Source organism: Staurois parvus, unplaced genomic scaffold, assembly GCF_062004578.1.
Source record: "Staurois parvus isolate SC_StPar_1 unplaced genomic scaffold, SC_StPar_1.0 ptg000581l, whole genome shotgun sequence".
Classification (NCBI taxonomy): domain Eukaryota; kingdom Metazoa; phylum Chordata; class Amphibia; order Anura; family Ranidae; genus Staurois; species Staurois parvus.
In genome coordinates, this window is record NW_028318377.1 from 8,811,202 (window position 1) to 8,827,094 (window position 15,893).

General features: G+C 42.3%; 1 protein-coding gene and 1 long non-coding RNA gene across 5 annotated transcripts in view; one reads left to right on the forward strand and one right to left on the reverse strand.

Annotated features, from left to right (window-relative positions):
- Positions 1-15,893, forward strand: part of LOC149450175 (threonine synthase-like 2) — a 164,784-nt gene that overhangs the window by 147,789 nt on the left and 1,102 nt on the right. The window contains exon 6 of one of the 4 annotated variants that reach the window (XM_089692330.1): positions 2,828-3,127. In XM_089692330.1, the coding sequence (XP_089548456.1) occupies positions 2,828-2,995 (168 nt within the window). In that variant the 3' untranslated portion in view covers positions 2,996-3,127. Of the gene's footprint in view, positions 1-2,827; positions 3,128-6,128; positions 6,919-13,158; positions 13,643-15,893 lie in introns of those variants that run through there. The other 3 variants (XM_089692329.1, XM_089692332.1, XM_089692331.1) reach the window with 3 other exon arrangements.
- The window catches only part of LOC149450178 (uncharacterized), a 35,294-nt gene continuing 22,838 nt past the window's right edge, over positions 3,438-15,893 (reverse strand). Inside the window, exons 3-4 of the long non-coding RNA XR_016315299.1 lie at positions 8,213-8,385; positions 3,438-3,511 (exon numbers count right to left, since the gene is read on the reverse strand). This is a non-coding gene — a long non-coding RNA (uncharacterized LOC149450178). The remainder of the gene's footprint in view (positions 3,512-8,212; positions 8,386-15,893) is intronic.

Consider the following 15,893-nt stretch of genomic DNA (forward strand, 5'->3'; position numbering starts at 1 on the left):
AGTAGCTATCCTGAAAAGCTAAACTAAGCCTGTTGAAACAGTGCTGGAGTTGCTAAAGATCTCCCCACTGGAGTTCCAGACAGCAGTGAAGACTCAGGCTGGGTGAACTACTACCCCTTCTACCCATAAACAAAAATTCTTATTAATTTGTGTGGCTATTTTAAGCAGTCATGCAGCAGATGTGCGTTTAAACTTGTATTGATAGGCAGAAGGAGAACTTTATTTTTTTCATCATGATATTTATTGTATTTGGTTAACTGTTGAACAGATAGAAGCTGCTCTTCTACTGGAGTCTCTTGCCAACTGTCTTGTAGACAATTCCTTTGTAGGTCAAAATCTGAAAGAAACAAACATATATAGTTGCAAAAAAAAGTATGTGAACCCCTTGGGATTACATGGAGTTTTGCATGAATTGGGCATAAAATGTGCTCTGAATGTCATCAAAGTCACAACAATAGAAGAACACAGTCTGCTGAACATAATACTACACAAACATTAGATGTTCCCATGGTTTAATTGCACATAACATGTAAACATTCACAGTGCAGGGAGAAAAAGTATGTGAACCTTTGGACTTAACTGGTTGACCCTCCTTTGACAGCAATAACCTCAACCAAACGTTTCCTGTAGTTGCAGATCAGACCTGCACAACGATCTGGAGTAATTTTGGACCACTCCTCTTCACAAAACTGTTTCAGTGTAGTAATATTCTTGGGTTGTCTGGTGTGAATCGCTCTCTTAAGGTCATGCCACAGCATTTCAATCGGGTTGAGGTCAGGACTCTGACTGGGCCACTCCAGAAGGCGTATTCTGTGCTGTTGCAGCCATTGTTTTGTTGAATTACTTGTATGCTTTGGGTCATTGTCCTGTTGCATCACCCATCCTCTGCGGAGCTTCAGTTGGCGGACAGATGGTCGTACGTTTTCCTGCAAAATGTCTTCATAAACTCTGGAATTCATTTTCCCATCAATGACAACAATCCATCCAGGCCCTGAGGCAGCAAAGCAGCCCCAAACCATGATGCTGCCTCCGCCATGTTTTACAGTGGGGATGAGGTTTTGATGTTGGTGTGCTGTGCCTTTTTTTCTCCACACATAGTGTTGTGTGTTCTTCCCAAACAACTCAATCTTGGTTTCATCTGTCCACAGTATGTTTTGCCAGTAGTGCTGTGGAACATCCAGGTGCTCTTTTGCAAACTTCAAACGTGCTGCAATATTCTTTTTGGACAGCAATGGCTTCCTCCGTGGTGTCCTCCCATGTACTCCATTCTTGTTTAATGTTTTCCTTATTGTAGATGTGTCAACAAAAATGTTAGCATGTGCCAGAGATTTCTGTAGGTCTTTAGCTGACACTCTGGGATTCTTCTTTACCTCATGCAGCATTCTGCGCTGTGCTCTTGCAGTCATTTTTACAGGACAACCACGCCTAGGGAGAGTAGCAACAGTGCTAAACTTTCTCCATTTGTAGACAGTCTGTCTTACCGTGGACACATGAACATCAAGGCTTCTGGAGATACTTTTGTAACCCTTTCCAGCTTCATGCAAGTCAACAATTCTTGATCGTAGGTCTTCGGAGAGCTCTTTTCTGCGAGGCATGGTTCACATCAGACAGTGCTTTTTGAAACCAGTAAACCCAAAACAGGTGTGTGTTTTTTAAGGGCAGGACAGCTGTCAGCAACACATCCAATATCATCACACTGATTGGAGTCAAGGTTGGCTCACTCCTGGCTCCAATTAGCTCTGGGAGAAGTCATTAAGCTAGGATCTCACATACTTTTTCCTCCCTGCACTGTGAATGTTTACATGTTATGTGCAATTAAACCATGGCGACATCTAATGTTTGTGTAGTATTATGTTCAGCAGACTGTGTTCTTCTATTGTTATGACTTAGATGACGTTCAGAGCACATTTTATGCCCAATTCATGCAAAACTCCACATAATCCCAAGGGGTTCACATACTTTTTCTTGCAACTGTACATGTGTACATTATTTGTTCACAACCATGGTTTTACAATGTATATTCTGAATAAACCAGGATGTCATGAGGCCTAGCAAAAATGTTCTCCGTGGGGAACTACATAAAGCAAAACCTTAGTAAAAGTGTAAGCAGGTGCACTTAGCTAGTCTGCCATTCAGTGGCTCTGTTCCAGAATAGTGTCTGGTTACAGAGAATAGTGTCATCAGGTGCTAGGCCCCTTTTAGCTAGAACCCTCCTGTAGTGATGTATTGGATGAGTCAGTGCCCACATATAAGCCTGGTTGGGAGCAGCCCTAGTGCAGTTGGGGTATTGGAGCCAGAGACCCCACCTTTAGTCAGATGTAGTCAGCAAGTGGAGGCTCTGGACATGGCTGGAGGACAGGGAAATGTAGACCTGCACCCAGAAGAGCTGGCTTTAGTAATCCTGACTCTTATAGGGAGGCTAGAGAGGCTGCAAAAGGCCTTTTAGGCCAGGCCAAGTGTTCCTTGGAGAGGCTATTCCCTTGGAAGACCTGGTAGAAGATGTGCCCAAGCCAGAGTTGAGTGCAGTGGTCCAGTCTCAGGAAGGCTACCTGTAAGGAGCAGTGAGCTGGATACCGACAGCCAAACGCAAACCAGAACAAGAGTACTGATGACCTCGGGAGGAAAAGGACTAAGTAGGGAAGATGGCATACTAAAGTGTACTGTTTCCTCATGTGACTGCTGCGGTTCGTCCACTCTATGTGATTGACAAAATGCTGTCAAGTGACCCTGGACAGTATGTCCACATGATGTGACTGTAATGCCATCTTAAAGTAACATCAGTAAAACGCAGCAATCCTAATTTATTGTGTGGACATTTCTTCCTTAGGATATAAAGGTCAATGGCCAGAAATGTTGTGAGAAGGCCTCTGGCACAATGGTGAAAATCTCAAGCAGGAGGGTTGTTCTGGTAGCAAGAAGAAGCTTGGCAGGGACTTGTGCCTCTTGGCACCATCCCACAGCCATTTGCAAGCCCCATTACAAAATGGGTTACTAGGGGTCTTGCGTTTTTCTATAAATCTCAATGGTCAAACGTACACTTTAGCTGTGGCTCCGTGGCACCCCAGCAACAAGCGTAATTTATAGCTGCTTGCACAAGACCTTCAAATAAAATTACTTAAAAGGAAAATTCTACTTTTTGTTATTTTACATTTCTCTCTCAATCTGCAGCCAGCTGATTTGTTTCAAAAGCGTGCACTAAGACACAACAATTATCATGTTTGGAACACGTACATTAATGATGCAGATGACGGTATTCATGTGTGCAATATATACATATTCTTGATCATCTCTCAATTCATTAGTTTGGTATTTCACTCCACTGACACTGGTTGCTACTGGCTGTTCCCCCAGTTTAAAAAATAAGGTTCGACCGTTTTCTATGCATGATCCCTAAATGTACATTTGGTGTTCAGGTAGAAGAAGCATATTATCCTTACAGAGGTGAGAAGATCTCCGGAGACTTCAGTGACAGAGAGGACCTCCTTAAGCTGCGCAACCAGCTTGCCATCCACTAGATTAACGACAGCCAGGAACAGTAAAAAAATAAAAATAGTACAGGTTCATGTTTTTTTTTTTCAATAAATTCCTTTTTTTTAAAATAACAGAATGAATATAACTGTATTTCACAAACAAATATATATATATATATACACACAGTGGGGCGAAAAAGTATTTAGTCAGCCACCAATTGTGCAAGTTCTCCCACTTAAAAAGATGAGACAGGCCTGTAATTGGCATCATAGGTAGACCTCAACTATGAGAGACAAAATGAGAAAAAAAATCCAATCACATTGGCTGATTTGGAAAGAATTTATTTGCAAATTATGGTGGAAAATAAGTATTTGGTCACCTACAAACAAGCAAGATTTCTGGCTCTCACAGACCTGTACCTTCTTCTTTAAGAGGCTCCTCTGTCCTGCACTCATTACCTGTATCAATGGCACCTGTTTGAACTTGTTATCAGTATAAAAGACCCCTGTACACAACCTCAAACAGTCACACTCCAAACTCCACTATGGTGAAGACCAGAGAGCTGTCGCAGGACACCAGAAACAAAATTGTAGACCTGCACCAGGCTGGGAAGACTGAATCTGCAATAGGCAAGCAGCTTGGTGTGAACAAATCAACTGTGGGAGCAATAATTAGAAAATGGAAGACATACAAGACGACTGATAATCTCCCTCGATCTGGGGCTCCACGCAAGATCTCACCCTGTGGGGTCAAAATGATCACAAGAACGGTGAGCAAAAATCCCAGGACCACACGGGGGGACCTAGTGAATGATCTGCAGAGAGCTGGGACCAACGTAACAAAGGCTACCATCAGTAACACACTACGCCGCCAGGGACTCAGATCCTGCAGTGCCAGACGTGTCCCCCTGCTTAAGCCAGTACATGTCCGGGCCCGTCTGAAGTTTGCTAGAGAGCATTTGGATGATCCAGAAGAGGATTGGGAGAATGTCATATGGTCAGATGAAACCAAAATAGAATGGTTTGGTAGAAACACAACTCGTCGTGTTTGGAGGAGAGAGAATGCTGAGTTGCATCCAAAGAACACCATACCTACTGTGAAGCATGGGGGTGGCAACATCATGCTTTGGGGCTGTTTCTCCGCAAAGGGACCAGGACGACTGATCCATGTACAGGACAGAATGAATGGGGCCATGTATCGTGAGATTTTGAGTGCAAACCTCCTTCCATCAGCAAGGGCATTGAAGATGAAACACGGCTGGGTCTTCCAACATGACAATGATCCCAAACATAATGCCTGGGCAACGAAGGAGTGGCTTCGTAAGAAGCATTTCAAGGTCCTGGAGTGGCCTAGCCAGTCTCCAGATCTCAACCCCATAGAAAACCTTTGGAGGGAGTTGACAGTCCGTGTTGCTCAGCGACAGCCCCAAAACATCACTGCTCTAGAGGAGATCTGCATGGAGGAATGGGCCAACATACCAGCAACAGTGTGTGCCAACCTTGTGAAGACTTACAGGAAACGTTTGACCTCTGTCATTGCCAACAAAGGATATATAACAAAGTATTGAGATGAACTTTTGATATTGACCAAATACTTATATTACACCATAATTTGCAAATAAATTCTTTCCAAATCAGCCAATGTGATTGTCTGGATTTGTTTTCTCATTTTGTCTCTCATAGTTGAGGTCTACCTATGATGCCAATTACAGGCCTCTCTCATCTTTTTAAGTGGGAGAACCTGCACAATTGGTGGCTGACTAAATACTTTTTTGCCCCACTGTATATATATAAACATAGGAGTATAAACCTTTCCTCTCACAAGAAAATGTGTGCAGGTGCTTAAAGCCCAACTCTATCCAAAACATCCTTTTTAAAGCATATCCAAACCCCAAAGCCAATATTTTATGGATTACAGCTTACCAGACCTTAGATGTGGTGGCTGCATTAGTTTTAATTTTTCTGGTTTACAGTAAGTATCAATTTTTTTCCCTTTGATCTAATCAGAAATGCAGTGTCCTTTTTAATTCCTGTGAGCTTAAAGCTGAACCCTGGGCACGAAAACCTTAATTAAAATAGTTATATTCCTTAATTGCCACAAATGTTTGTACATCTACTCTGCAGAAACTAATCTCAGATATTACCTTTAAAAAGTAGTACAGGCTGCCTGCAGACAACTACAGGAGGGGGCGGAGACAAGACCAGTCACCCTGCACAAGGAGAGAGAGCAGCAGTGACTGGTCTTTATTACAGGAAACTCCTGTGCAGAGGTAAGGTTTCACACTGAATGGATGAGTGTACAGATCTGGAAGAAATACACAGAGCACACCAAGATTCAAAGAAGTACGAGTCTTGTATTTAGAAAATATTTGTTTATCCAGGAGTTTAGTTTTAACCTTCCTAGTGGTAATCCCGAGTGTGACTTGGGGTTAATTTACAATACCAAAAGCAGCAACCCAGAGCCACACTCGGGATTACACTGTAGTGCTTGTCCTGTGATCCCCCGATCCTTACCTTGTCCTGCGATTCCCCCAATGTCCTCCCGCTGTGCCAGCATCTGTCTGTTAGGATTCCATTCCTGTATCAAACCATTTCACATACATTTTGTCCCGAGTGCTTTGTCCTGTGCCCTGACCTGCATTTTTACCGTTCTTTCAGTCTGGAAACTTGAGAATGTCCATGGCGTCGAAAAAGGATCCCTTTAGGTCAAAAGCGGTTTTAGACCAGCTAGAAAACAGCGATAGTAAATCAGAACCACTTGCAGAATTGAGTGATAATGATTTGTGGGGAAATTCATCATCAGACACTGAAAGTGACGACAGCGATGATTCTGCGACTGAACTCAGCGATGTGCGAACTTTGCGCTCTATTTCAAATTTCAGTGTTTTTGGTTTGATTACATTATTGAATTAAATGTACTATTATTTTTTATAATTATTTATTATAATTTTATGATTTTGTGTTTCAAACTTTATCATACCCGGGATGTTTACTAGACTCTTGTTTGGGCAGATTTAAGTGAGTTATTCCTAAGAATTACAGGTCTACAATATAAAACAACAAATTTCCATGCAAAACAATGTACCGCTTTGACATTCAAAAATAATGACATCATTAGACCGTCAGGGAGGTTAAATGAAAGCAGAATATTATATTTATTGTGTAATCTACTAGTCCCATTAATCCACAATGTAATGAAGATGAACAAAGACAGACGTCTGAAGTCCAGCCTATGAGACAGCCATTGATGCCTCCAACGTACAGTGGAGAAATCAGTGTAGACAAGAAGGAACATTAGCTGCTTCTTCAGCATTCTATGTGATCTTCCCAGCCTTTTACTTTGGTTTGTACAGGCTTTGCTCTGCCATCAAAAAACGTAGCTTAAATAAACTTGTTAGAGAGACCTTGTCACCATTTAAATAATAAATCTCTTAAGAATATATGTGCATTTAATGTAATGTCTGCATTTTATTTACTGATAGAAGCTTCCTTTGTATAGACAGCCAAAAGCCCTGAGACTGCTGCTGAGTGCCACCATCTAGGATGTAATATCAGCAGACTCTCAAGTGACACTCTATAGCACAGGTGTCAAACTGGTGGCCCTCCAGCTGTTGCCAAAAGTCCCATGAGGTATTGCAAGATTGACAGTTACAAGTGTGACTCCCAAAGGTAGAGGCATGATGGGACTTGTAGTTTTGCAACAGCTGGAGGGCCGCCAGTTTGACACCCCTGCTCTATAGTATTCCCCTTCACTCCTCACCCAGCTGCTACATAAAGGGTTATGTAGGAAAGAGAGAGGAGGGGTAGAGGAGCTGGGCCAGCACACACAGTAATTAGACATTCCCAGAAGAGGAGAGATCTTAGCAGGAGTAGTCAAAGTTGCTAACCAATTCAAAGGCACATTGCAAGTGAATAAAAGTAGTTTATGGAACAGAAAACAAACTCTGTATACAAGCATTAAAAATACTCGATTGTTCTGTTGTTTTGTTCCATGTCCATTGGGTAACTTTATCTCCATAATAGAGATGATATATTCCATCTGATAGGTTTATGATCAAACTACGGTGTCTTCTTTATGCCATCACTTCATCTAAAACGGTATGGTATGTGATCTTGTCTGGTGTTATTAACCATTTGGATGTAAGGTAAACAATTGTAATGGTCTCCAGTCATACTGCTGTGCGCAGTACATTCCACTCCAATAGGCATTCATTACAACTCAGCACACATTTTATATATATCTCATTAAAGGTTATATTTTAGATTCATCAATTGGCCAGATGGAGCGTAAGGATACGCATCTCATTCCACATTGTCAAGCTTTAGGCCACATACACACCATACATGCAGAAAAACTGATGGAAACTGATGTGCAGATTTCATTTGCAGAGATGTTTTATACATGTTGCAGGTTCCTGCTCAGAAAAAAACTGCATGTGATACCCGTGTTGTGGTGTGAACAGGGCACATAGAGAACAACTGATTTTGTTGCGCGCTTGCAGAAAAACTGACATCTCTGCACCATGGTGTGAACGAGGCTTTAAAGTCCGGGGTTTCAATCCCGCAAGGACACTATAGGCATGGAGTTTTTACGTTCTTTCCTTTCTGAAACAGAAACAATATTGTGTCTCTAACAAGGTTCCAGTACACTGTGATATTATTTTGATGCTCAGTTTTATCTAAAACTACAAGTTAATATGACCATTTCATCCTCTAACAACTCCTCCTATTGGTGTTCTTACCATAACTTTCCCATGAGTCGGTGAATCCAGTTCAACCTCCTCACCGACTGCGAACTCGTTGCGTAGGACACTGGGCCCTGTGGTCACTGTCATCACAAAATGGTTTCCAGTCTGGACAATTTCAGTGATGGTCTTCAGATCTTTTCTTTTCTGGATTACGTCATCAGGAACCCCTGAAATCAGTAAAATACCTTTGTTATGTGCTTTCCAGAAACCATAAACTAGCCTGCATGGGCATTGCATCCAAACTGGTCTCAGTCACACATCTAAGCATCCACACACATATTTCAGGATTGCTTTGGGGTTGCCAGGACATTGCAACCCGCCGGTGCTGGTATTAGGCTTAGTTCACACTGGCACGGAAAGCAGGCATTTAAGGGATGTTTTTAACGCTCCTCAAATGCCTATGCAAATGATTTTATTCATGGCACACAGTGCTGTTCACATTATTATAAAATTGAAGCCTCATGTTGAGTCTGGAGGAGTTTGAAGCCTTTCAAAGACTCCCATTCAAGTGTATGGTGATGCCCTGGCAGGCATTTGCGAGGCGTTTGCAGTTCAGTTGTGGCACGTTAATAACATGACAGTTTATTATAGGCATTTGTGGTGTGGTTTTAACGCTTGTAAAATGCTTATAAAACGCTTCAAAACTGTGCATAGGGAGTTTAGGGGGCATTTTTAACGCTAGTAAAACACCAGTCTAACACCCTCACTAAAGCTCTTTAACCACTTCCAGACCGGACACTTTCACCCCCTTCCTGACCAGGGCAATTTTCAGCTTTTAGCACTATCACACTTTGAATGACAATTGCGCGGTCATGCAACACTGTACCCAAATGAATTTTTTACCATTTTTTTGAGACAGATAAAGCTTTATTTTGGTGGTATTTATTCACCACTGGGATTTGTATTTTTTTTTGCTATGTAAATGAAATGTCCAAAAATTTTGAAAAAAAGTGTTTTTTTTATAAAATTTTGCAAATAAATAATATTTCATCATAAATCTTAGCCAAAATTTATTCCGTTATCTTTTTAGTAAAAAAAAAAAATCCAAATTAGTTTATAAGCAAAAATTATAATTTTTAAAAAATTTTTGTTACATTTTTATTTTTTTATATTATTATTTATTTTATTTTTTTTTTACATACTGTCACCTTAGCAGTACAGTGTCACCATAGTGACACTGTACTACTTGTGGGGGGTGATGAAGATTTTTTTTTTTTTTTTTTACACTGATTGCTTTTACACCAATATAGGATGTAAAAGCAATCATTTCTCTTTCTCTCTGTGTGCATTCCTGCACTCATTGAGAAATACAGAGTGAGCTGTGATTGGTCACAGCTTGTCACATGGTACAAGGCTTTTGTGAATAGCCTTGTACCATGTGACCTCTGTGATCATTCACAGATTTCACACATAGTAAGCAATGATGTCAGAAGTGACATCTTGCTTACTACTTTGCATGTGATCACTGATTGGCCAATCAGTGATCACATGATCGGGACCTCGTACAGAGGTCCCGTCCGACGATCGGTGTTTCACTGTGTCCGGAGGACACAGCGGGCACCGGATCGCGGTGCTGCGCGCTCCCAGGGAGCGCGCACAAGCAGGGTGCGGGGAGGCCGTTTATTGACGGCCACCCGACCCTGCAGTGCCACCGTCCGGCCGTTTATATACAACGGCCGGTCGGGAAGTGGTTAATGTCTGTCTGCTGCCAATACCAATGTTGTAGGAGAGTTTAAGAGTTAGAAATGTAGTCAAGTGTGAACAAGCCCTTAAGGAGATTGTGGGTACAGGTCATACAGATGAATAGAGGCAGCTCTTGGCTTGCTATGACATACAGATAGAATAGTTATTAGGTATAACTTGGCCTTTCTGATCTCTTGTAACACTGAGGAACCCTTGAATTAACTGTGAGGTCTCAGGGAACCCCCACTAATATATACAAGTACTATATCTACAGCTCACCGCACATCTGAATGATGGTCAGTGGGAAGAAAGCTCCTTACAGTTTTGGTGAGTGTGAAGAATTCCGCCCCTTTCAGATAAAATGTGCATTTATGTCAGTGGTTACATACAGTATCTGAAAGACAGAATTGATTTGCTCATGGAACCCCTAGCAACCTCTGGAGGAACACTGAGGTTCCATAAATCCTGGTTGAGAGGCTGGTGTAGCTAGTGGTCAGTTAGCTTGGTGATTGATAACAGTCTGACTTCAACAAGACTCTTTGCCTTCATCAGTGAAAAGGACTGGTGGCTACACCAGGAAAAGGATGGGAGGATTTTTAAATTTTTTTTTAGAATGACTTTTATTTATGTACAATATTTTCTTTCTTCTTCACCATAATGAAATTATTTTAAGATGAGAACCTATTTTAGAATACAATTTGGGATATCTGAAGGTGACTGAATATGCTGTATCTAAACAAACAGGAACTTCTATGCAGCTAGCACATACAGTATGTAACACCCTCCAGGTTAGTCAGATAGTATTTGTTAGATAGAGGCTGAGTAGCAGCCAGGGAATGAGTCAGCCTGGGAGTGAGGTTACCTCAGGAAAGGCTGGGAGGCTCTAACAGGTCAGAGCTTTCTGGGGCCCTCTCACCTCTCCAGAAACCTGAGAGCTTTCTGGAGGGGGTGGAGGAGGCTAGATCTGCATGTTTGAGGGACCCTGACAGGAGGTTGAGCATGGTGACCAGGGAAACCCTCAAATGTGCAGAGCCTGGGGGAAGGTGTGCAATGTCGGATGGAAAATGGATTTAGGAAGGCTGGAGTGTGGAGTCTGGAAGGGGGCCCCAGGGAGGGGATCTCACCTACAGGCAGGTTGCTTGAAAAAAAGAGGATCTCCACTGCCTCAACATCTCCTAGGGAGGACAGCCTGTGCAGCAGGGAAGGAGCCAGCCCAGCATAAGGTCTGAATGCAGCCACCAATCCACCAAGATAACAGGAGAGGACAGAGTGAGTACTCATACACCCCATGAGCCGGATAAGGGGAAAGGGACGTCATGTGCAAGACCCAATTAGCTCCTCATCTGGGACTGCTTGTGCTAACTACGTGCCGACCGCAGATAGCCGAATGACGGCTGCACTGCGGCCGGCCAGTTCTGGGTGGACGTCATATGACGTCCTCCCAGAACGCGCTCTCCTGCGCGCCCCAGGGGGCGCGCCCCAGGCGCTCTCCGTGATCGCTGTGTCCTACGGACACAGCTGATCACGTGATGTGGTAAAAGGCCAATCACAGCGGCCTTTTACCACATGATCAGCCGTGTCCAATGACACGCTGATCACCGGGAAATGCAAATGCTGGTTCTCGGCTGCACTTTCCTCACGCTGTCAGATCGTGAGGAAAGTGCTGCCGAAAACCGGCAGTTGTCAGAGGGGGGATCAGCACTGATCATCAGGGTCACTGATCATCAGTGCCCAGCAGTGCCACACACAAGTTCCGCCCACCTGTGCCCAGCAGTGCGCCCACCTGTGCCCAGCAGTGCGCCCACCTGTGCCCAGCAGTGCGCCCACCTGTGCCAAGAAGTGCCACCTACCTGTGCCCACCCACCTGTGCCCAGTAGTGCCACCCACCTGTGCCCACCCACCTGTGCCCAGTAGTGCCACCCACCTGTGCCCACCAGTACCACCCACCTGTGCCCACCAGTGCCACCCATCAGTGCAGCCCAGCAGTGCTGCCAGTCAGTGCCACCAGTCAGTGCCCAGCGGTTGTGCCAGTCAGTGCGCAGCAGTGCCGCCAGTCAGTGCCCAGCAGTGATGTCAGTCAGTGCCACCTATCAGTGCTGTCTATCAGTACCCATTATCAGTGTCGCCTATCAGTGCCGCCTATCAGTGCCACCTATCCGTGACACCTCATTAGTGCTGCCTATCAGTGACGCCTATCTGTGACACCTCATTAGTGCTGCCTATCAGTGCCGCCTATCAGTGCCCTTCAGTGCTGCCTATCAGTGCCCATCAGTGCTGCCTCATCAACGCACATCAGTGAAGGAGAAAAATTACCTGTTTGAAAATTTTATAACAGAAACAAAGAAACTTTTCTTTTTTCAAATTTTTTTGTAATTTTTTTGCTTATAGCACAAAAAGTAAAGTGCCCAGCAGTGATTAAATACCACCAAAAGAAAGCTCTATTTGTGAGAAAAAAGTGATAAAAATTTCATATGGGTACAATCTTGCATGACCGCGCAATTGTCAAAGTGCAACAGCGCTGAAAGCTGAAAATTGGCCTGGTAAATAAAGGGGTATAAGTGCCCGGTAGGCAAGTGGCTAAATTAGCAGCTTCTGGGCCTGGACCCCCTTGTCCACGGATACCCTCAGGCAGATGGATGAAGAGGAGAATTCATCTGGGGTGTGAGGAGGTACACCAAAGAGCCATTGGTGCTCTTCCAGAAAAGACACTGTTGCTAAAAGTTCCTGTAATAAATAAATAAATCCACATTTCTGTACATAGTTGCTAAGGAGTTTGTTCTCAGGTTCTGCAGTTCCTCGGGCATCCCATATACCCCTAGACCCCATCTAAGATTGTAGCCCCTTAATAAAATCACAAAACCAAGCTCAAGGGCTGTTCTTTGGCTCCATTGTGCAAAGTGTGGAAAATGTGTGTTGCCTGGCCGTGTAGAGCATAGGGAGACCCAAATAAAAATCCAGCAGCCCCTAAGGGGGTAGTGCTACTCATAGAATAGCAGTATGATGTGATTTACTTGGGAACAAGAGTCTAGCCTAGACAATTTACAGTGAAGTTGAGTGAGGGCTACAAAATGAACTATTCGCAATTTGTGAAATCCGTGCCCAAAGCCCAGACCACCAGAGAAATTCTTCCTTCAAGGATCAGTAAACAAGTTACTATGCTGTCTTAATTGATTATTTTATATGTTTTTACACTAGCCGATGTTTCCTTTTGATTTACCAAAACTCTGTAACCTTTTTACCTTTTGAAATTTTTCCAGACTGGGGTGAAGAAAGAAGTTGATAAAAAAAAGAGATGGAAAAAATTGTTGGCACATTGTGGCATGATGGAAAGATTGAGTGCCTGTGGACTATGGAGTCTCAGGAAATAACTAGTGATTTAATGGAGGTGGTGTATCTGTTCTGAGACATCAAGTAAGCACAATAGAAGTATCCAGACCTTATTAAATTTGATTGATACTTAATGTACCTTTTGGAATTATACCATCTGTTCCATTGTAGACCGTAGAACACATGCACTGAAAACTAAACCATTCTGCTCCACTAGCATTTAGCAGACTCAATAATCCAAGGGGTCATGAGATATGTTTTCAGGGGCCGCAAAGCATGGCAATCTTGCCCAGCTATTAGAGAGAACAGAACAGTTCACAAAGCGGGTCTTATTTTGATATCTTATAGGCTGGAAAATATGCAACATATAGAATAGAACTATTACTCTTTTTTTTATTTAGCGGCTGTATGTTTTTATTATTTTGGGGGGGGGGGGGTGGGAGTACATTTAGGGTAGTGAAGTTAATTTTATTTTCTTTCCTTTCCTTCTCTCCTTTCCAACTATTTAAAATAATTTAATGTGAAAAGTATGAAGGATTTACTCATGTCAGCCTCATGTTTATGGTTTATGTACTTTAAGCTGTTATTGGGTACATTACAATGATACAGTATCTTCTCTATTATGTCTTTAAAAGTGTTTTTGTTTCTTTGAGTTGATTCATTTTATTTTGTAAACAATTTAATTTTGATTTTTAATTTTATTAGGTAATCCACCACTGTAGAGAAGCCTTAGAACCTTTTGTCAGGTGTAAATGTTGTCTGTGCCCTGATAGAAACAATTTATCTTCCCTTTATTCTAAAGCTGGCCATGAACTAGTAGATTTCCAAATTAATGTTCATCTGAACAATTGTATGGAAATCCGTATGTAAATTCTTAGTATATTCAATGACTTGACGAATATCGTTCGAGAGTACTTAAATATTTTGTTTTGATTTTTAACATTCAATTCTGGAATAAATAGATTTTCCCAAACAAAATCTACATTCACTGTTAGAAATTTGTAGGCTACGTTGTTCTTAAAATAAAAATGTTTGAAGTAAACTCGTGTATGGCCAGCTTAACATTTGTTGAATAGAAAGAAGGTAAGGAAGAATCTCCCTAAAGAAGACAGAAATAAAGGAAATGTACTGAGAGAAATATGTGTCTTGAACTTGCAGACTTCTATTACAGGAAATGTTACATAATACAGGCAGCGTTTTGTGGACACCTTACCATCACACTATCTATGCTTGTTAAACATCCAATTTCAAAACCATGGGCATTAACCACTTCAGCTCATTGGGTTTTTTTAACTTTGGCAATATTACTTTACAATAAATTCTTTTCAATGGAATTTATAGACAAATAGATCTCACTTTGGACAGATTTTTTCCATAGAACTGGCAGTAAAAGGACATTTCCCAAAGGGAAATAGATGGAACAAACAACAGGGGCATTAACTCCTTACTCTATCAAATATGACTTCTACTACAGTCCAGCAGCCTCCTGGGATATCCATGTCAGATATCACAGGAGGCATCAGCCTACAGACAGCAGCTGGAGAAGGACCGATCTGGAAGGGCGGGCTGCAAAAACCCAGACAACTCTCAATGATCTAAAAAAGGTAGATGCCAATAAGGGATAAGTGTTTCCTCATATTTGTAAATTAAATGATTTACTCAGGAGTGTTTTATTTGTGGATTTTGATATATTAAAAAGGCCAAAAAAAAATGGAGACTTTATTACCACTTTAAAAACCAGACAAGACGCAGAGACTGGCCAACAGATTGGAATTTCTATGGTCCCAAGACCTGATGCAAGCATATCAGCAAATGGAGACCATGCAGGTTTAGCTGTACCTACACAATGTGCTGAACCAACTTCCCAATTCTCTTCTACTAGGAGAGAGTGACCCAAATCTGTCTATGCACACCCATCAAAATGTTATATTTATAAAAAAACCACTGACAACCAAAAAGTGAACATTTCTTGTATCAGTGTGCTGGATGGCATAATGTATGTCTACAAGTGGCATGAAATGGGCAGACTTTAGCCTTCCAGAGACCACAGTGAACTGGTTTCTGAAATTAGCTGGCTGTATCATACAGTACATACACTACATGGCTAAACGCTGCCAAATTATTGAGTTTAGGTGCACAAAGGCAGGTCCATGATGACACCGTTTATGGAGTTTGGTTTGAAATAACTCACGTGGTCAACACAGAATCCTGAATTCAACCCTACTGGCAGGATCACAGCTGAGCTGAACGGAAAAAACAAACAAACTTGTAGTGTGTACCAAGCTGAACATTCAGTTGCTGGCTTCAAAACAAAAAAGTATACAACGTCTGTGTGTTTCCTATAGTAAGCAGTCACAGTCTGAGAAGAAAAGCCTGTCCCCTGACAGCATTGTGCAGTGAAGGACCCTTGCTCTTTCTGTGGAAGCAGCGGTTGTTCTGCAGAGGACAGACCTATAGCTTTGGGATCAGCGACACTCATGCACCTTGCAGATTGGAGAGTTCTGTCTCTGACTCAGCAGTGGGGTATCAGATCTCTGAAAGGCAACCGTTGCCTCCACACAGCGAGAAAGGGTCCTTCTCAGCAGCATTGCAGATAGAGGACAAAATGTTCTTTGGGTTGTGTTTTGTTACAATACTTTTGTTTTGATGCATCTTAAATGTATTT